This window comes from Nothobranchius furzeri, chromosome 3 (assembly GCF_043380555.1).
Source record: "Nothobranchius furzeri strain GRZ-AD chromosome 3, NfurGRZ-RIMD1, whole genome shotgun sequence".
In the NCBI taxonomy this organism is placed as follows: domain Eukaryota; kingdom Metazoa; phylum Chordata; class Actinopteri; order Cyprinodontiformes; family Nothobranchiidae; genus Nothobranchius; species Nothobranchius furzeri.
The window spans coordinates 42,083,539-42,105,450 of NC_091743.1; the positions used below are offsets into that span (position 1 = coordinate 42,083,539).

Here is a 21,912-nt window from a genome sequence, read left to right on the forward strand (position 1 = left end):
CAGAAACCAAGGGAGAAAGGGGAGCAGGAGGAGCTCTCATGGACTTCTGTTCAGCTCCTCACAACATTATGGGTGAGGTCACGGAGGGTCTGACCAGTGTTATGAGAAGCCTGTTAGTCCTTGCCATGTGAACACAAAACTATACCTCTGTATGTAAATTAATCAAGTGAAAGTCATTTTGTGTTTGCAAAGGATGATTAGCTGGGGTGGCTAATGGCTAATGTCCAGTAGCTAGAGAGAGCTGTCCTGGATGTTACTGGGGGGCAGCAAGCAAGAAAGATGGCGATGGATGATGCAAAAACAACAACTTACGGCACTGACTGACTCCGATTTGGCAGCAACATGTGTCTTGTAAGACATTTGTTTACCTGTTACGTAATCCTACATGAAAGTACCTATCCTTACATGAAAAGCACATGTTCAGATGCTGCCATGTCAAAGCCGTCAAAAACACTCTCAAGTTTTGTTCTGTTGTAGGATGTCCCTACAAATCCCAATAAATATATCCATAACATCCCAGTCCTGCCAGTTGCCCTTTAAATTATTCGCTTGAGCCCCTCACTATTCAATCACTAGTGGAGTTAATTAAGCTATACCAGGAGTAATAAAGGAGATAGATGACACTCAGTCATACACCCCCACTCCTCTGTGACAGCAGCTGAAGACCGGTAAGGTCAGAGCCCAGCAATTGATGGAACTGTCATCCTATCACAGATGAAATCCACCAGCACAATCCCATCATGGATTGACTTCCCGCTGCTCCGGAGAAACAAACAAATGGCCCGAGACAAGACACTGGCCTTATCCCCGAACGTCAGAATCTGATCTGAACAAGTGATCGCTCATTGATGGAGATAACCTTTGGTTCTTGTGACCAATAACTGCCCAATACTTTGCAGTGAAGGATTACCGACCCCGCAGTGCTTTAGGGACATGAAGTCAGAGGCTGTCAATTAAAATGATCACAATTAGACAAGTGATTCATCAGTAGGTCCTCTGGATACAGAAGAGTGCTGATTTTGCATCTGATGATTTTTTTCTGGTGTTTTCCATAACATATTATTCATGCTAATCAATCTCCTGATCAAGTATATGGCCCAGTTATGGTTGGAGTCATAATTTAGCATCAATGCTGAGATTTAAAGACAATACTACTGCTGGTTTGTGAACCCTTACATGGATCATACACTCCATCCTCAGCTTTCTGTTGACATAAGTTCTGTTTTTACTTGAAAAGAAGACTGATCTCACAAAATTAGATGGAAGAAAAATATATTGCTAAATACTAGTACATGTACTTTATTATTGAACCTCTAACTGTCAGCAAAGCGTAAAGTTACAAATCACAAAAAAGCAAAATGATCAAAGCAGCATTGTTCCTCATAAACTACACCAGCATAGAGCTGCCAGTCAGGCAGGCAGAAAAAACAACCCAAAAAACGACAATGTCTTCATGTGATAACGTTATCTTTTCAACAGTATACACTCGTGTTAGTATAATGTACTGTCATATTACTACAATATCATTGAAGCACTACTTTCAGGGATTTTGTTTCTGGAAAAATGAAATGTCTGATATCAAAAATTTACCTTTTTCCTTCTTTTTGCTTCATGGCGAACTTGCAGGTACAAATAATGATGCCCGACTTAGGAAGGTGTGTGTGTGTGTGTGTGTGTGTGTGTGTGTGTGTGTGTGTGTGTGTGTGTGTGTGTGTGTGTGTGTGTGTGTGTGTGTCACTTGTCATGGGGGTAGGGTGCAGAACAGGAGAGAAGGGCACACACACACACACACACACACACACACACACACACACACACACACACACACACAAATCATGCCTAAGTTTGGCACTGGTTGCTGGGAGACTGGAAATATAGGAAAAGAGAGATTCTCCAGCTGTCAAAGACCTGGCATCACATCTGCAGATGAGATATGAGCAGAATGTAGGGGGGCGTGGCTTCATTATATCCTTACAGGTGTGACGGGAGCTGAACATATACAACAACCACTTATGTCTGCTGCAGACTGATAGTCATGTGACAGCTTGTTAGCACATTGTGTGTGTGTGTGTGTGTGTGTGTGTGTGTGTGTGGGGGGGGGGGGGGTCTTTAAATAGGAAAAAGGTCTTCAGGCTGCAGAGCACGAAAGAGATCAGCTCACAGTCATCCGTGGACACAAACTTTATTATCTTTGTGTGTGAAATTTATTTTTTTAAAGATGTGCAAGTTCAGCAATCAACCATGACTTTATTGAGGGTTTTGTCTCTAGGGTCAGAATAAATATTATATCTGCATATGAAAGGAACCCCACAGATTTTTTTTTAATTACTACAAATGCTACAGGAGTCAGATTCTCAAAAACCTGCACTGTACCTGTTTAGACAGGTAAGAACCCAAAGACAGCGTTCAGCCAGAGCGTGGAACCTACAGTTCTCTGTTAAACAGTTTATTTCATGCAGTTGGTCAGCAGCTGGGGCGCACCGACAGGGGCAAGACTGCTGAACACCGGTCCCTCCGACCATCACCAGCAGGCAAGGCAAGTGTCGTGCCCATGGACACAACAGTAGCATTCGCTGGTGGGATAAAAACGGCGGCTTTAGTGAAAAGAATCCAAATAAAGAAAAGCCTTCTTGGTGTGAGCCAGCATCACCAGTGGCAGGTCTTCTAATTACCACAACTTTTCTCATGCTTCACATCCTTCTGTAGGCTGATGTTTGATCTGCAGCTGTGCCTAGTGTAAACCCCATTCAGCACACACAGAGAGCTAATGACACCCCTGGGAAGCCCTCCCTCTTGCTGATCGTGTCATCGAGAACAATTCGTGGTGTTTTTCTTGGTTCCATCTGCCATCTTTTATTGGTGTCTGCTGCCTCTTCCTTTTTGACTACTGAAGCTCAGACGCTATGGAAGATTGCCCACAAAAAGAAAGAAAGAAAAAAAAAAGGACTCACAAGCAAAGGTTAGGCTGGCCTCTCGGCTGACGATGGTCCCGAAAGAGTTGGAGGCGAGGCACTGATACGTTCCAGCATCTTGGTCTTTGTTCAGACGGCTGATTCGGAGGTTGCCTCCAGAAAGGCTGTAGTGAGATCCAGCTTTGGGAATGATTTCTGTTGCATTCAGTTTCCACCTAGCACAAAGCAAGTTAGAAAGGGGAAAAATTAACAAGTCAGTTATCAAATAAAAGAGTAATCAGTCAGAACTGGGACAATAGATGCAGTCCGAGCTGGAAATTGTGACTTGTTATGTCCAAAACATGAAATTAAAATTGAGTGAACCCCAGTCGACCCCAGTCAACATGGCGGCTAATGCCACTCAACTTCAAACAAAAAAACTATTATTAGAAACATTGGACTTTTGTTGTCATAGTAGCTCGGAGACGTCCGCACACTCTGAGCCCAGAATGTTCGTTAACAGGAATGATTAACCACTGAATGGATTTGAATGAAAGTCAGTGATTGCTGGATGAACATCTAGTCATCACCATGTCAAAATTCGTTTATGTTTGGTCTGTGTCATGTTCTGTCCTTGGTCCCCAGCCCCGTCCAGTTCGTCTTCTGCGTTCCCCTCATGTGTCTCCTTGTGTTCTCCAGCTCCCTCGTGTGTCCTCCTAGTCACTCCCGTGTAGTTCTTATTGGTTTGTATTAGTCCTCCTCACCCCTCTAGTCATTAGTTGTTTGTCTTTGCCCTTAGTCTTTAGGTTTAGTTATTTAGTGTTTTATTGGTTATGGTTTATCTTCCCCTCTGCTTAAGTTTTTTCCCCGTTTAGTTTATTGATGGCACCTGCCTTCCCTCCAGACCTCACTCCTCACACCCGTCACCTGTTCCCCTGAATGCTCCCCTCTGTGTTAAAAACCCTGTGTTGTCCCTCAGTGTTTGTTGGTCCATTGTAGTTTGTCAGCGTTGTTTTGTCCCCCCTCTTGGTCTCTAGTTCTCTGCTCACAAAGAGAGCTTTGGGTTTTGTCCTTGCAGCATTTTGTTATAAGATTTTGGCTTCCTGCCCTTTTGGATTTTTATTTATTAATTTATTTTTGTCATCCTTAATCACCACTCCTGCCTCGTGTCGTCCTGGGTTCTGCGTCTTGGGTCCTAACCTCCTGATCTCCGCGTGACAGACTGCAGTTGATGTGGAAGTAACCCAGGCATGCACAACACTAACAGAATTCATGAAATATTTCAAAACTACACCAGATTGTGTTTTATTTTATAGGTTTGGCCAAAACAACAAAGACACCATCGTCTCATTAACCCCCAGAAACCCGAATTTAGAAAACAACTGCAAAATCTTTTTTTTAGCCTTTCACATGTTGTTCTAGGAGGCCGGATAAGCGGGCCTATTTACACATTTTAACAGCCAATAGTGTTGCAGAACTGAACAATAGGACCTATTAGAAATGTAAATGTGGTTTTATAAAGAAAAAAAAATGGGGAAGGTTTGTTTTTGTAGACTTAAATCTGATGTTGTAATATTACAACCGTGGGTCTGTGGGGGTTAAAGACCGATCTCAGTTTTAAACTTGGGTGCAGAAGAAGAAAACCCTTCTGAACACTGAGCCTTTAACCTTTTGTGATCTATTAATTTATTTTTATTTTTTATTTTTTGCACAGAAGAAATATGTGATGTAGTGAGGGGCTAGAAATCCTGCCCCCAGCTCCATGTTAATCTGGACTGCAGTGAACCATTATGGTGCCAAGGACTTGACTCTGAGAACAGATAGCGTTGCAGGCCATCCATCTTACCGAAGCCCAGTCAGAGCACATAAAAATTCTGTTTAATCATTATGGCGCCGCAATTAAAACAAACGCCTGCAAGCGTGCTTTCACATTTGTGCATTCCAGACCCGCTCACATGATTATCACTGATTCTGTGTGTGATCAGCGAAGGGTAGAATTCACTTTAAACGGCAACAGACTCGTATCTCCACGCCGATTGTTAAAGGAAATGCAGGTGGGAGGAAATCCGTCATTTCAGAGAAAATACAGCTTACATGGGGAGGGATGAAAACGGGGGCCGTGTTACCAATCATGCACGTCCTTCTGAGCTGGAAAAGGTCTTAAACAGAAGAGGAATAAGGAATCCAGATTTGATTGTGGTGATTTAGCAGCTAATTATTTCTTTGAGGAGAAGTTCTGCTTTGATTTCTTTAATTTCATTTCCCCTCTTTGATTTCAGGTACAGCTGGGAAAACAATGTAGTGTTTTATTTGGAACAGGAAACACCTTTGATGTGAAGACAGAGGCTTTGCTGTAAATAGTCGACAGAAGCTGCTCAAAGCTGTTTGCTTTACTCTAAACTCTCCCCAAAGGTAAGAGTTTGGTCTCTCTGAGGACAAAAGAGCTTTAAAACGAGTCCCTGATGTGACCGTGGAGATATTTCTTACATTACCGGATGTATTTGTTAAATAAAAAGCTGGCCGTGTCCATGTTTTGGGATTTGTTTGTCAGATATTTCTATACAACAGTATAATTACAAGTATTTCTCATCTTTGAATTATTTGATAAAGTTTATGCAAAGTCAACAGTTGGAGCGCTGCATCTTTTAAAGACCTCTACAGTAAACCCTGACCTGCTGCTCGTCGGTCTTTGGTCCAAATATTCGGTTGTTCTAGTCTTTGTGGGTTTTTGTTCGTCCCCCTGCCTCTTGAGGATTGACCACGAGTTCTGAGTGGGTTTAATGTTTGAGTATTTTCCTGGTCGTGTGGCTGTGTTACTAAATGTCCTGACCTGTTTTGGGATGTCTGGAGGAGTTTCACTGGAAGGATGTTTACGTACCATTCTTATTCATGGCTGTTCCGAGGTTAAACTGTGAGTGAATCCACTCCCTTGGCTGAGAACCACCACACACACACACACACACACACACACACACACACACGCGCACACACACACACACACACACACACACACACACACACACACACACACACACACACACACACACACACACACACACACACACACACACACACACACAGGACTGATGGGAACACCGACCTTTTCCAGACACTTATTTTCCCATATGCTCCAACCAATCAGAAATGGGATTCACATCCAGTCCCCAGCAGTCCTCTCCCTGGACCTTCAGTGAAACACCTGTCTGCTCCTGATGTTCATTCCTGGAGAGAAGCTGCTTCCACATTCCGACCCTCACCTATTGTCACGGGGTTTGGGTAGTGACCGAAATAAGTAAATCACAGACACAAGCGGCCGGAATGCAGGGTGGCTGGACTCTCCCTTAGAGATAGGGTGAGAAGCTTGATCATCCGGCAGGGGCTCAGAGTAGATGCGCTGTTCCTCCACATTGAGAGGAGCCAGTTGAGGTGGCTCTGGCATCTGGTCAGGATGCCCCCTGGACGCCTCCCTGGTGAGGTTTTCCAGGCACATCCAACCAGGCGAAGGCCTAAAGGATGACCCAGGACACGCTGGAGAGACTATAGCCCCCTTCAGTCAGGCCATGAAAAATGGAATGTTCCGGACTCTGTCCGTAAGACCTTTGTGTCTGAATACAAACACCCGGATAACGTTTTCTGTAATTTAACCGGACAACGCCCCTAGTAGCAGGTCCGGACATGTTACGGACAGGGTGGCTTCTTCAGACTGGTGAGGTCGAGTTCCGGACAGGGAGGAGGGGACCGGGGGACGCTGTGCGCACCTAGATAGCCCGCTGCTGTAGCATGCGGCAACCATGGCAGCTCGCCTCCTACGGTACCGTCTAGACGCGTGATGGAGTGCTTCACACCGCTTCAGTGATTCCTTTAACCATTGAGCTTCATCATCCAGGTCTCTTATGCGTCTTCGTGTGCGCAGAATTATGCTTAACATAAGTCCGATCCCCCCCCACCCACCCCCCCCCCCCCACCCCGACATCTGGAACTTTTCCCTGCTGTGTGAACGCAGCCGAAGGGACACGTTCCGGTACAAAAGTGGTGTGTCTGAAAGCACAGTTCCGGTTAAAAACTGGATTGAATTGTCCACACATATTCCAGAATGTCTATCTGAAAAGGGCTCAAGTCTCTCGGCTGGCCAGGGAACACCTTAGGGTCCCCAGAGGAACTGGCCCAAGTGGCTGGGAAGAGGGAAATCTGGGCCTCCCTGCTTAGGCTACTACCCTCGCGACCTGGATAAGCAGGCACAAATGACTGGATGGAGAATCTGCTTCTTTGCTGCCCTTCTTTATTCCAGACCATCCTGTGCTGGTGGCTGCACCTAATCCCACGGATGGGTTAGCTTTTGGAGATGGTCCAGGTGCTGCTAGACTCTTCTTGGTTTTCTGAGGCATTCATCCAAAATGCAGCTCCAATGGCTTTTCTTAACATTATGTTCATTAGGGACTTTTGAATTAATTACAATTAATCAGAAAATTGTTTAGGAAAAATTTTAAAAAAATCTGACAGAAAACTGTGAGAACTAAAATGTTATCCTATACCTTGGCTGTGTGCATAACCCAGCTTTTGACAAGCGGAAAAATCCTCTAACTTTGCTGCAGTGGCCATGGATGCCCATAGAGTAGGTGCAGGTTAGTCATATAATCCAAGCAGGAGCTGATTACATGAAAAACAATGTCCAACTGTGCTGCTTTCCCGCCTACCTGCAATCAAATCTCTCACAAACAGCAGAGCTGTCGTGGGCCAGAGCGGGACTGCACTCACGGCGCGCCTCTACAGACGTTTTTCTTTTATTAGACTAAATGTGCAGCACAATGGTCTTTCATGGCCCTTCTCCAGTTCAGCCACAAGTAAATGCACGCTCTCGAGAGCCTTATTACTGCACACAATGGAGAAGAGCCCGTGAGAGGTGGCCGCGTTCCTGCAGGACAACAGCAGCAATTCATTTGCAGCTGAAGGGGAACAAACAAAAAAGTAAACAGATATTTCAAATTCAAACAAACACCTTCAGCCCGAAAACCAAGGGTTGGGTAGGAGGTGGCGCGCCAGCATCGCACACAGATAGCGGTCTCACTTTGTGTCTGAAGAGGCATCCCATCTAACCGAAGGGCGGTCTTAACGCAGCTGTAATTGCTCGAAGAAAGTCGGCATTGTGTCCAAAGATAAACAGTTTAATCGTTGACAGCTTGCAAACCAAATGCTGCCTGAGATCTCCTCTGCCAGTAGTCAGTTCCCTGCTTTAGCTGAGCCTTTCTAAAACATTAGACTGGATGGTGACGGTAATTAGGCCTTGAAAATGTTTTGATTTATCTGAGAGAGTGATCCGTGCTGAAACAGAAGGAGGAAGGGAGTCGGAGGAAATGCATTTTGAATCTGTCTGTCTGTCTGTGGCAGTTAAGCACGACGATGGTTTAAAACAACCACCCATCAACCGCTGCTATTGTCCCGTTGTGACAAATCGAACAAACCGTGACAACTCTTTCCACTTCGAAGGAGGTTTTTTGTTCACTAACATCCAGAATTCTCAGCTCATCTTCAGCAGCACGTGAGCCGAGAGCAGGAACCCTGATGGAAGGTGGAAACGCAGAGCTGTTGGAGGCCGTAGCTGTGGATCTCCCACAGGAAGTAGAGCAGCAGAATACATCAAACACATGTTAAGTAGAAATTTAATAATTCTGTTTACAGTGATTTAGATGACAAGAAGGCCACAACAGCAGCTCCATTTGTTAGGCACATGCTTCACCCAGTCATGCAACAACAGGCCACGCACACTGTGGCATAATACCACCATCTGGCTCATGAGTGCCACAGTCTGTTCGCTCCCGCTGCTATTAAATATACTTTATTCCTTCGTGCCAGCGGTTTGTAAATGTTATACATGCTGTAGTTGCAATTACAAACACCTACATGGAAATCTGGCATCATTTCCCAAAGAACTAACTTTGTAAGAAGAACATTTCTGCTTTCCTGGAATTCAATTGTTTAGGTTGATATAAGTTTTTTGACAGCCCAATGGAAACATGTGAGAGTGAAATGTGTTACTTGGGTCAGCGGTAAATAATGAACTAATCTCTAAAATCATATTGTTCTCATGTAGCTATATTCTGCACTCAGCATCTTCATACTCAGCCAATCCCGCTGTTGTTCAGTCAACCCCTTTTTACAAGACACGGCGTGCCGCAACATCACTGCAACGGTGTGTCTTGTGAACGTGGCGACGTGAGAATTTTGCAGCACTCATTACTCCTTGCATGGTAGTAATATTACAGTAATGGTCTCTCTCAGAAACGGCGATTACGCCTTGGCGCAGCAGAGGGAGGCATCGTGATCACATGGGGAGTTACTGCTGAGCTCCGCCCGGCAGTTATATTAAAGATTAAAGCAAAAATGGGCCATACGTTTTGTTTTTGTAAACAGAATCAGTCGAGATGATAATCTGGAGCAATGCGGTGCTCCTGGAGCTTCTCCTCGTTAGAGCTGGAGTTCAGATCACCAGAGACTGCACTTTGAAGGACAGACACCTTTAGGAGCAGCTTGTGAAAAAAACGTAACATTGCGGCTTCGATTGCAGTAAAAAGCAAGTTATGTCCGAGATAAACAGCAGTCTGCTGCAGCGTAGGGACTGCCCCATACCCCTTTTATGGTGCCATTGCGTAATGTTTTGGGTTAAAAAGGACACGATTGCGCCACGTTACCGCCACGGTTTGACCACTTAAAAATGACCTAGGGCTCCCTGCCGCCACAGCGTAGCAGCAAATTGAAGGCATTGTGTTGTATAAAGGGCTACAGTGTAAACAGTCTTCTGGATTCATGTGTGAACATCACGTTTATCATTTCTGTGTCTGAGGCCTTAATGGATGGGCTACTAAAGGCACACTCTATGATTTACTGCATATGTTGATGGTTTCTCTGAACAACTGGCGGTCAAACATAAGATCTACAACTCACAGTTCTTTCGGTACCTACAACTGAGACACTTTGTCAACTCGAACTCGGAATGTTCTCCCCCGTGTCCATCTCAGACTCTTGTCGATGAGATCTTCGACTGTCAAACATCGACCGTGGAAGTGTTGAGTAAACTTTACTCCTGGCTCATCTCACACTTTTGGATCAGTCTGGATGCTTTTAAACAGAAATGGGAGCTGGACCTGGATGTTGGATTGTTGGAGAAGCTCTGGCACAGAGTTCTGGGCATGTTCATACATCCTCGATTTGTGTGAGACAGTGTCATTCTGTTCAAAGTGGATTACATTGGTCCGGTGACAGACTATCTAAACAATCAAGCCAGATTTGGACCCGACTTGTGATCGATGCAAAAGGTCACCTGCCACACTCCTTCACACATTCTGGACTTGCCTAATGCTACAGAAGTCTGTGGTCAGTTTTTAATGCACTGTATAATTTGTGGAACCACTCTGTTCCCAGAGCCTTTGACCACTTTGGAGTGGTTGAGGTGGATGCTTCTTACGCCAGCTGGACATGACTATTTTTTCTCTTATTGGCTAAGAGTCTCATATACTCTGGATCACTGGGTTAATGAAGTTATGCCCCATGTACATCTGGAGAGGATCGGGCAGTCTGAGGGGTTCAGTTGAAATGTTTAACATTGTTTAATTGTCATTTATGCTATTTCAAAATATAACTGTTGATCATTTTTTTCATTGTTTCTTTTCTTTATTTATTATTTATTCATTTTTGTGTTCTGATTTGTTACTTTGATACCTGTTTTTGGATCTTTTGTGTTCTTACCAGTGTAGCGTGGTGGTGGATGTTTGTTTTTAGTTATTGGTTATGAGTTATTTGTTATGTTTAAAAATGTTATGAAATATCAATAATGAACCCTTGGTCAAAAATGTGCTGGTGGCATTCATTCATACTTGGATGGCCTGAGGATCGGATCTCTGCTGTTTGCAGATGATGTGGTCCTGTTGGCTTCATCAGAACGTGATCTCAGGCTTTTGCTGGAGCGGTTCGCAGCCGAGTGTGAAGCAGCTGGGATGAGAGTCGTGTCCGAGACCATGGTCTTGAGATAGAAAAGGGTAAAATGCCTGCTTCAGGTCAGGAACGAGGTTCTGCCCCAAGTGGAGGAGTTTAAGTATCTCGGGGTGTTCACGAGTGATGCGGGTGTTGTATCAGTCTGTTGTGGTGAAGAGAGAGCTGAGTTGGAAGGCGAAGCTCTTGATGTTCCTGCCAATCTGTGTTATAACCCTCACCTACGGTCACGAGCTTTGGGTAGTGACCGAAAAGTCGAGATCGTGGATACAAGCGGCTACAATGAGCAGAGATATCACAATGCCCCTGTGCCCTTTTCGCTTCTCCTAAAGGTTTTATTTATTAAAGACATGCATAACAACATGACAAGGAAAAGAAGTCGGATCCAACACAATCAAAATGACAGCCTCAATCCAAAATAGGTAGAAATGATCACATTAACACTAAACATGAAATTATTGTTTAACGAACATTTACACAGATTTAGAAGAAGACTTGGACTAGCAAGGTTGTGTTTTTATTTGATGAAGTAATTAAACATGCTAAATGCAAAACAGTCACGGCCTTTCTATTGTTAAGACTCTGGTGCTTGTCTCCCTAAAAAGTCATATTACATGTAAGTCCCAAACTGGTGTCCAAACATCACTGGAACCAATCAGGGTCCGGCCCAGACAAACGTATTCATTTGCTGAAGGTTCTGGACAATTAGACACATCTATACACAGAAGTTCTGGTAAAACCCACTTTATGAAATCATAAGTTATTCCACATATGATGGGGCGTTTGAAGGACTGTCACTGATCCTGCTTTACCCATCATAACAACCCTTTTATCTGCTTCTGTGTGAATCATCACACATTAGCCTACTAACACATTATCCCTCTTCCAATCAGAAATTACCACAAATGTATGTTTTCTTACTTTGAATGGAAACTGATTATGCAATTTCTTGGCCTGTCTTCATGATTTGTAGACGGCTGAAGTGAAATCGTGCCTTTCTCTAAGGCCCTTGGCTCCTATCAGCTCTGTGTTTACATCTCTTACTCTGCAGAAATCTGCCTTAAGCTCTCTCTCCACCAGTCTTCCAGCCTCATTCATACATCGCACTTAATACAGTGCTTCCAGCAATACTGAAGTAATGTTAGACCTACTCGGCGTTAGAGAGGCACATTTCTCTGTATGGCTGGGCATCGTTTAGGGTTGATGTGCTTCTCCTCTCAAGACTCAAATCTCCTTGTGATTTGACAGAATCATTTAAAAATAAGGCTAGAACATATTTTATAGGGAATCATGCCAAGATGTTGTCCTTCACTTCCTTTCTGTCTATTTCAGAGTTAGACATCTCCCTTCCCAAGGGCCGGTATCCAGCATGTTTTTGTTGTTTCCCTGCTCCAACACACTTGATTCACCTGCTCAGCAGCTCACCAAGCTCTGCAGAAGCTGGTTAATCAGCCGCTTATTAACATCAGGTGTGTTGAAGAAAGGAAATAACTAAAACAAGCTGGATACCAGACCTTGGGATGGGAGTTGTCTACCCCTGGTCTATCACTTGCCCCGTATAAAGAGTTCACTCGCAAGAACAGATTAAAGTAAGTTTTGATCAAAATCACCAAACAAATAATAAATAGATGAATTAATATAGAAAATGTATGAAAACTGAGTTATCTGCTTTGGCAAATGAATTTGTCATAAATAAACTGTAAAACAATGTTTTTCTTTGCTTTTACTGTAACTGCACCCTTTATTCCAGAACCCTAACTCTAGCCCTAAAAATCAGCAGTTTGCGAAAGTTTAACGCCTCTGATCCACAAATTAACAGCGACATCAGCAAAGAGCAGTTTTGCTGGTTCAATTATGCAGATTTAATTAAAGAATTAAATAAACAAGGGCACAAAAATGACACAGACATCTAATCCAACCCCTGAAACCAGCTGCAGCTTTGTTCCAGTCTCTTTCCATGAACAGTGGGATTAATGGTGACCGAGTGTGATTTAGTTCTCGTCTGACTGCAGCGGCTCAACTTTACGAGGAAGGTTTTGACCAACCCAAGTTGATGGGAAACAGCTGGCTCAGTCTCGAGTATAAAAGCAAACCAATCCACACAAATTTAAACCCAGACAAACACGATTGATTTAAACTTTTATCTGCCAAAGCTACAGCCACACAACACCAACCCTTTCAATAGACTAATGGTCCATGTAAGAGGGAATAAAGAGGCTCTGCGGCCCGGGTGCACACACAGCTGAATGTGCATTCTGAGGCCACAAACTCCCAACACATGATCCCGACAAGGGGCTGAAAACAGAAAACACACCACAATTCAAGTTAAACAGCTGCATGATCCAGATTAACTCCATCATGATGTGAGGGGAGAAACAAATCGGAGCTAAAGAGCCGAGGCTGTCTTGTTCCCTCAGCAGCAAACAAAGCCTGCAGCGCTTTACTTCATGGTGAAAGAAAGCCTAAATTCAGCTCCATAATTATAAAACACTCTGCATGATATAACCGCACAGTCACTTTATCTGCTTTGTAGCCGTTAGCATTACTGGGAAGCTAAGAACTTCTGAGGACAACTTTAGAACAGCAGTTCTGTACGGATTAAAATACCTGAGATCAAAACAGAAACGTAGTCAGATTCAGTCTCCTGTTAGTTTATGGAAATTCACACCACGTGAAAAACCTGCAATCACACATTCAAAGCAACAGTGGACCTTTCCAAACGGCTTTTAACTAATCCACTTGTTAATATGTTTATGATCAAAAAAGTTGCGTTCACGCATGTTCACGGCATCGCATCAGAAGTCAGACAACTAGAAACCACAACCCTTTTGTAGCATTAGCATTTAACCTAAAACCCAAACATTGAGCTTTTGATTGTTTAGTTTTATTGAAACCACCTCCTTTAGCAAGACTCGGTGACATCAACCCTAACTGTTGTAAAGAGTGAAGAAGAAGAAGAAGAAGAAGAAGAAGAAGAAGAAGAAGAAGAAGAAGAAGAAGATATCATTTCTTTAGCGCCTCTCAAGATAGAAATCACGAGGTGCTTAGTGTCTATTCAACAGAACTTAATGAGTTATTAAAATAATATAACCGATGATATAGGAGTGGATTTATGTGTCGCTTTTCTCAGCACTTAAAGCACTCTCACATTCACACACTGCTGGTGATTGTAAGCTACTATGTAGCCACAGCCGCCCTGGGGCAGTCTGACAGAGGCGAGGCTGCCATCGGCCCCTCTGACCACCACCAACACAGGCTAGTTGGGTGAAGTGCCTTGCTCAAGGACACAACAGCAGAGTAACCCTGGCGGGAGCTAGCCTCAGGCCGGCATTCCTCCAATCACGAACACTCTCTACCTCCTGAGCTACTGCCCCAGTTACCTTAAAGATCCACTTCAACCACTTTCAACCCCTCTCGCAGTAACCATTCTCTAGATCTAGGCTAGCACCCGGCTGGTTTTCAACTTTTTTATGTAATTAATTTGAACAGGAACCAAATCCAGCCAAAATGTATATGCTGATGAAACAATAGTCTATACAACAGCATCTTCTCAGGAGTAGAGCTTCTGCAGAAAGCCTTCCATCGTTCTCTGTTGGAATAGAAAATCACTAAACAAGAGCACGAAATGTAAAACTGTGACTTTTATTCACCCTGACTTCAAACAGCTGGTCCGTCTTTCCTCACTGTAGAAGGTGCATGTGGAGATAGTAAATTACTTTGAATACCTGGGGAACTGAGAGTGAAAAGTAGGGTTTGGTGCAAATGTTAACAGTTTGATTAAAAAAACACAGGATTCAGACTAAACTGAACTCTTACTGTATCTGAAAAGAGAGTTTTGCCTCTACAATCAGGAAAAAGCACAATATCCAAACGTCCATCCTCTACGTGTAACTGTGGTGACATAAGCTATGTGCACAGTCCCTGTTTTATGTAAGGGCTACTGTGTATATCATGAATCTTTTTTTTTTTTTTTTACAGATACACGCTCACGGATTCATGACTGCAGCCTGTATGAGATCCCTTAAAACAAATAAAACTGTAGGTTGCCGCTTGTTGCAAAGTAAACTATGAGCCGACGTTCCAAACCGCTCTTCATGCTGCGGCGCTGCTTTGAATATTGCTGTTAGCTTAACTCCCATCATGCATGAACCATCACATTTGGTACATTAGTGTTCTTCCTGTAAACACTCTTCCAGCCATTTGTTTATTTATTGTTTGTCTGTGAAACTTCGCCATGTTGACACGTCGGGTCATTACATTATTTATCAGTTTTTTATTTTAATATAATGACCAGATAAAGTAAGTGTATTTAATGACCAACTCATTTAAAGTAGCTTTCCAGAGTTTTCTCCTTTCAGAAATGATGTATAATTTTTCAGAAATCCGTAAAAGTGATTTTCTCATCACGTACTGTGATATCATGTAAACAATGTGTCTTTTTTTAAATTATTTTTTTTGTTAACCACGCCCCCTGCCCCGCAGAGCTCCATGCAATAGGGAACTGAGCGCCGACCAGAACTAACCACTAGCGTTAGACTACCGCTTACATGCTTCAAATTTAAGGAACACCTCGGCTGATGCAGAGTTGATGACAGGGGCGTGTCCAGGGAGTGGCCTGGGGTAGCACATGCCACCCTTGGAATCTGATTGGCCACCCCAGGTGCCACCACACCAATTTACCTTCAAATAGGCTTTTCATTGTCCACAAAAGGCTTGGGGGTAAAACAAAAAAAGCACAACCATTGGTGCCACCCATGCACAAAGTTGTGCCTCACCTGGGCCACCCCATTTTAAAAAATCTGGACACGCCACTGTTATGAACTGTTCACAGAAAAATAAATCTGTAAAATATAAATATGTGAGAGCACAGCATGACATGAGATTAACACTTGTAAAACAGCGTGCTTTAGCTCTGTTTGTCAACTACAGAAGTACATTTATGAACAAGAAATGTGAAGTCGCCATCTTAATGAAACGTATTGATTGAATGGAACGCCTTGTTCAGACGCATCATATTTGTTTAAAGAGCTGTTAGAAACTGTTTATCTGAAAAATATAACTGTTCACTTGAGCTTTAATGTAACTAAATACGTTATCAAATGCTTTCTTTTCAACTTTTGCACACATCTGTTATTTTTATTTTGGAGGTCAGAGTTGGCTGTTCTAGAAAATGTCCTCACCGTTCACACGAACCATGTGTGAAACAGTTTCCCAAGCAGCCTTTACAACCACGTGCATGTTTCCATAACGATGTTCGTAGGAACGCTGGTGACATCTCAGGGACAGAACTGGTCGTAAGACTTCAGTAATCTCCTGTGTGACCCAAACGAAACCAGATGTTTACTTGTAAATTCGCTCAGATCCCCTATCTTCCAGTATGTCATGATTCAGCGACTCACCTCTCTCCATGAGTTATAGAGTAAAGCACTCTTTAATCTTAATTTCACAAGCCTTTTGACTAAACCTGAGTCCTGATCCCTTTCTGTTTAAGTCTCACGCAGGCACACAGTTTTATTTCACAGAAAAAACAGTTTCAGGCAAAGAGGCTTAAAACAACAACCTCTTCGGACTGACGGCTTCAACAGTCTGCAGGGACAAACTGTCGGCTCCTTCCTTTGTTTATTTGCTCCTTACGTATGCGTCCCTCAGAAGTGGGCGGAGCAAAAGATTATTTTGTCTAGGACACAAACACCGAAGCACACCACAAAGTCGAGGATTTATGACTGGTATTTTACCAGCTGAAACAAACCGACTCAGGACGTTACGTCACCCAGCACTGCTGGTTTCAGGGGAAAATTGTGTGAATAGGTCTATCATGTCTGTGGAAAAAAAGATGAAAGAAAAACTGATGGATCAGTTGTGAGTAAATGTGTTTGGACCTTTTGAGTAGTGAAGGAAATCTGGATTGTATTTGATGTATGACACTTTATTTCAGTTTGCTGGGAGGAAAAGCTGTCTAGTCCTGCTCATGAAACTCGAAAAGGTCCGAGTCTGCAGGTTTTATGAGTTTTCCAATAGTTTCCTGTTTGTGCTTTCCAGAGATGCATAAAGGTAAAGTGGGACTGCTGCCGCCTCTTGCAAGCAATATGCTTTTAAAAGACGTTTACACGGTCAGCAGTTTAAAGCAGGAAGCATGAACAGGGAGCGAAGGAGGCGCTGTAGTCTCAAACTCACCGGTACACGAGAGGTGGGCTTCCCTGGGCTTCACAGCTGAACACCACCTCCCTGTTGTTCTCCACCGTCTGCACAGGATACACGATGCTGCCTGGCTGCTTGGTGAAGACGGGGCTCTGCAGGGCGCTGCTCTCTGTGGGATAACAAGGAAACACAACACGGCTCACTATGAGCTCCTGCAGCAGTCTGTTTGCAAAACAGCCAATTAGTCAGCGGCAGAAACCAGTTGATGCTGCTTAAAGCCCCACCAGAGGGCAAAACCACAGGCAGACTAAACATATCAATTGAAAGTCCCTGCCACGGCTCGGTGGCACGGAGAAGAGGGATGTGAAGTGAGACGTGTCCTCAGCACCTATTTAGGTGGTAATAGGATATAGAGACTAATTTAGCCTGGAAAGATGCAGCCATTGTTCTTCATTAACTTGTTTTTATTTGCACGTTATTTTTATTTATTTGACTAGATGTTGGGATAATGTGGCCATGCAAAGGTGCAAAGGCGTGCTTTTATGTCGTTAGAGTTCTGTGTGGGATTTGTTTGCACAATACAGCAGCACCAAATCGATCAGGGCAACTTTAGTTTGTTGAACAAACTTTGAAACTAAAGCAGAGAAACACATAAAACGTGCAGGAACGGGTCTCTCCAGCACAAGGACTGGACACCACTGCTGCGGTAGATCTCCAGAAGTGCCAGGATGCTACAGATGTTTCACTCATCTACTCACATTTTGTGTACCGACTGCAGCGACTTTGAAAGTCTCAACAATTTAAGCTACTGAGCTCCAAGGCAATAGAAACATTCCATATTCCCAGGCTAGGATAAGCTAACACTGTGTACTGTGTTGTTTTTGTGCTGTCCTTAAACACAGTAGATGCTACCACTGCAAACGAAGCCAGATGTCATTAAATAGAAATAAAAAGCACAAACAGCATGCTCTGGGCTTATTCTGTCTATCTGTGTCCAGAGGCCAGTGAAGCCCAGAACATCCTCCACCAAACCACTACACCAGCTCCTCTGGTGGGACCTAAAGGCATGCATGGGCCAGCTCTCCAGTGAGTCCTGGATCTCTTCCCGTAAGGATGTGTTCAACACACCACCTGCATAGAAGGCATCCTGCACCACCTCAGACCAACATGAAGGAGCAGCGGTTCTGCTCAGATTGTCCCGAGGTTCCAGGAGATGCTCATTTTTGCCACCTTGTTGGCTCAAACTAATGTCTGGTTGCAACACATTCTCACTCCCAACGTCAAAAAACAAACGCTGGCTGAGCCACCCTCCGCGTCACACCCCAAACACCAAAGTGAGAATGTGTTGCAAATAATCTAGGAAGGGTTAACCCGTTAACACCGGTTGTTGCAAATTAGCATCAAACCTGGGTTTGCTCCAAATGTAACCAAAATACTGCAAGTACCTGAAAGAAAATCCACTATGGAAAGAAATATTACAATTGAAAACAAATTCAGGCCTTAAGGGGTTAAAATGCTTGCTTCTTGGCTCTTACAAGTGTAAACTGGAACTTTTTCACATCAAGAGTCAGCAGTGTTTTCTTTATGTCTTCATTCCAGTAATTCAGGAAAAGGTCTGTATGTTGTTCGTATGGAAGGTGTACCAACATTTTAGTCTAACCTACCGGGGAAAAGACTAACATTAAGAATCACTTGGTGCTGCCAAGTATTTCCATTGGGAGGCAGCTGGAGCATATTAAAAAGGGTAGCTAAATGTCACTAGATGATGTCATACAAGAATTATCATATTCATTATGCCTTGTTTCAAATGTTGTTTCATGCTAACCTTTCACATCAGTTTCAGTCTATCACATTTCTGTGATCACACTCAACGCACATGGATGCAAACAAACCAAATCAAATGTCTAATACAGGTAACTAGAATATCAAGACAAAGGTGAAAACTTGGAAAACTTAAAAACTTTTAATATAAAAGTGAAACTTGTACATTAGATTCATTCATTACACACAGACTAATATATTTCAAATGTTTATTTCTTTAATTTTGATTATTCTAAATGACAACTAGACTGGCTCTCTGTCCAGGGTGTACCCCGCCTGATTGCCCATTGACTGCTGGAGATAGGAAGCAGCCCCCCCCCCCCCCCCCCCCCCCCCGCGCGCGTGCGACCCTACATGGACATGCGGGTTCAGACAGTGGATGGATGGATGGATGGATGGATGGATGGATGGATGGATGGATGGATGGACGGATGGATGGATAAATGACAACTAACAAAAATCCTAAATTCAGCATCTCTGAGCTTCTCCAACAACCTCTCCAGATCACTAAAAGGTTAACCAACCTGACATAAAACAGCTGTAGGCTTCTGAGCTTGTTAAAGGCTTTCATCTGGCTCACAGTGTGATATGAGGGAGGCAGCACAAAATAGTTTGTTATGCCGATCGATTTGGCGCAGGGCAAATCCTCCACAGTGTATGAAAGTCCAACTTTTAAAACTACGTGGGTCATAACCTAAAAGAAGATGTTTTTTTTTTTTTTTGCGATTTTGCATCTGTACCTTCGTAAGATCGCTTCCTGCCCCTCATTTGAGTTTTGCATAACAGCAGAGAAGCCCGGCAATAATAAACCCACTGTAGGATTAGCTCGTTCACTCGCTGCTCACACATGAACCCCAGACCCGGCACCAGGGTGGTGCCCCAGTAACCTTCTAGGAAAAATGTATGTTTATTAATTCTTGATCATGGACTAAACCACATATGTCAGACACAAGGCCTGCGGCCCAGATGCGGCCCGCAGAGCATTTTTTTGTGGCCCGCGAGATAAATATCAAAAATATATTAAAACTGGCCCGCTGGCCGATTTTACCGCAAAGACTTCAACTCCCATGATGCTTTGCGACGTCAGCGCGGAGCCGAAGCACCCCCTCCTTTGTGTTTTTTCCAGCGCCTGCTGCCGGTGTCTGCAACTCCGCTGTCTCGGACAAACTAAACACTCCTCTCACTCGGCGCCGAGTTCACTCAGCTGTTTTCTGACGTTGAAGCCCAGAAACGAAGATTTGAACCGCTCAGTAATGTGTTCACGACTGAAAGAGAAAGTTTTCCAACTAACTTCCAGACAGAGCTGATATAACTCCAGCGAGCAGCGACACGCTCAAACCAGCATGACTCTGTGGTTGTGTTTCCTCCCCGACACACAACAACGTGGTCAAGCTGCTCAGACATGTTCAGCAGCACAAACCTATGTGAGCACCTGTTGTCATCTAATGTTGTCATTATTATGATGATGAAGATGAACAAAACAACAGGAGTCTCCTCCTCAGCTCAGATCATGATGCAGGTATCTGGCTGGAACAGGTGAACATCACAGTAAACCAGTGGAACAAACTGAGCTTTAAATATTTTGGTTTTATGCTCGTTTTCTGCTCCAAAACATGAAAGTTAACAGGTGAGATGTTGCATTTTCATTTAAGATAAAATGATATTTTTATTTTGTTGTTGGCCCGTGAGAAAAGATTTAACCTACAGTAAACAGGAAGTGGAAAGGCTGCAGATAGATGAATAGATTAGAAAATCCCTTTATTGTTCCTCAGTGGGGAGAGCTAGACGTCACAGCAGCGATGACACGTATTACAGGAGAAAAAAAGGAGAATAAAAATAAGAAAAATCAATAAACAAGAAAACATAAATCCTGAATAGATTTAAAAAGGGCTGATTATACCACAAGTAATGAATACCACTGATGTGTTTTATTTAAAACTGACTTGCTCGTGTGTAATTTGGTTATTCCACATTCAGTGTTAATGCAGAAATAAGTTAGTTTCCAAATTAAAAGGTTCAAAATTGCATATATGTTGATAAAGAAAATGTGCAAATTTGCCGTCACTTTTTCAAAAATATTAAGTTTGGCCCTCGACTCCGTCCCAGAGTTTCATTTGGCCCCTTGTGAGTTTGAGTTTGACACCCCTGGACTAAATCAACTGAATGTAAATGTATTGCGCTATGCCTCTCTGCATGCTCACTTACTCAGACACACACACACACACATACACACACATTCTTGTCTCACTCATACACACACTGACTTGCGCTCTCACACAATGACCTCACTCCCATTCTCATCTTTCTGTTTAAATAAAGTCTGTGACCGGATGTTCGGGGCATTTGCCTCAGGCATCTTGCCACAGTTATAACTGTTTGACTTGTTGTTTATTGTCTCCTTCTCTCTTCACTACAGGAAATGGGTTATTGATAAACATATTGATCAAATCCATGACAGGTTTTCTGAGCTATTCTTTTTCTCACCCTTATTCCTCAGATATTACAGCTCCCATTGTGATTAGGACACTCCACCTCCTCCACCACACTAAGGTGAAGGTTCAAGGAGAAGCCAGCGGAGATGGTTTGAGCATGACCCTCTAGGAGGAGACCCCAGAGCCATTATTACTCATCTTTATGGGATTATATCTCTGTGATGGTCTGGAAATGCTTTGGGATCTCATCAGCTGCTGCCCCCATGACCCGGACCTGGATCAGTGCAAGAAGACGCTTACTGTGTGCAGTTTGTGTGTTCCTACTTATCAGTTGCATTGTTACAATTATAAAAAGTACCATGCAAGCTCTACTCGAGTTTATTTTTACAAGAACTCGCATCCTGTTTGGTAAAATCCGCACGCCACTCCGATGAAACAGGGAGAGCACTCTGTGAGTAATATATGATGAAAGCAAATTTAAAATCAGCTCAGCAGTCGCTCCTTTTCTCATCACACCGTCACACGCCTGTGCTCCACCATATCTCAGCTGAAAGTAATTCAAGGTTACTTTACCCACCTTACAGAGGAAAAAACCCAAGTTACACATGACAGAAAATTTGAATATTACAAATGAAGTTGTCAAGAAT

The 21,912-nt window shown here is 43.4% G+C and overlaps 1 protein-coding gene across 2 annotated transcripts in view; it reads right to left on the reverse strand.

Annotated features, from left to right (window-relative positions):
- cntn4 (contactin 4) overlaps positions 1-21,912 on the reverse strand; it is a 322,925-nt gene that overhangs the window by 184,313 nt on the left and 116,700 nt on the right. For both annotated transcript variants that reach the window (XM_054748366.2, XM_054748364.2), the window contains exons 3-4: positions 17,049-17,181; positions 2,952-3,127 (exon numbers count right to left, since the gene is read on the reverse strand). In XM_054748366.2, coding sequence (XP_054604341.2) covers positions 2,952-3,127; positions 17,049-17,181 — 309 coding nt within the window. The remainder of the gene's footprint in view (positions 1-2,951; positions 3,128-17,048; positions 17,182-21,912) is intronic.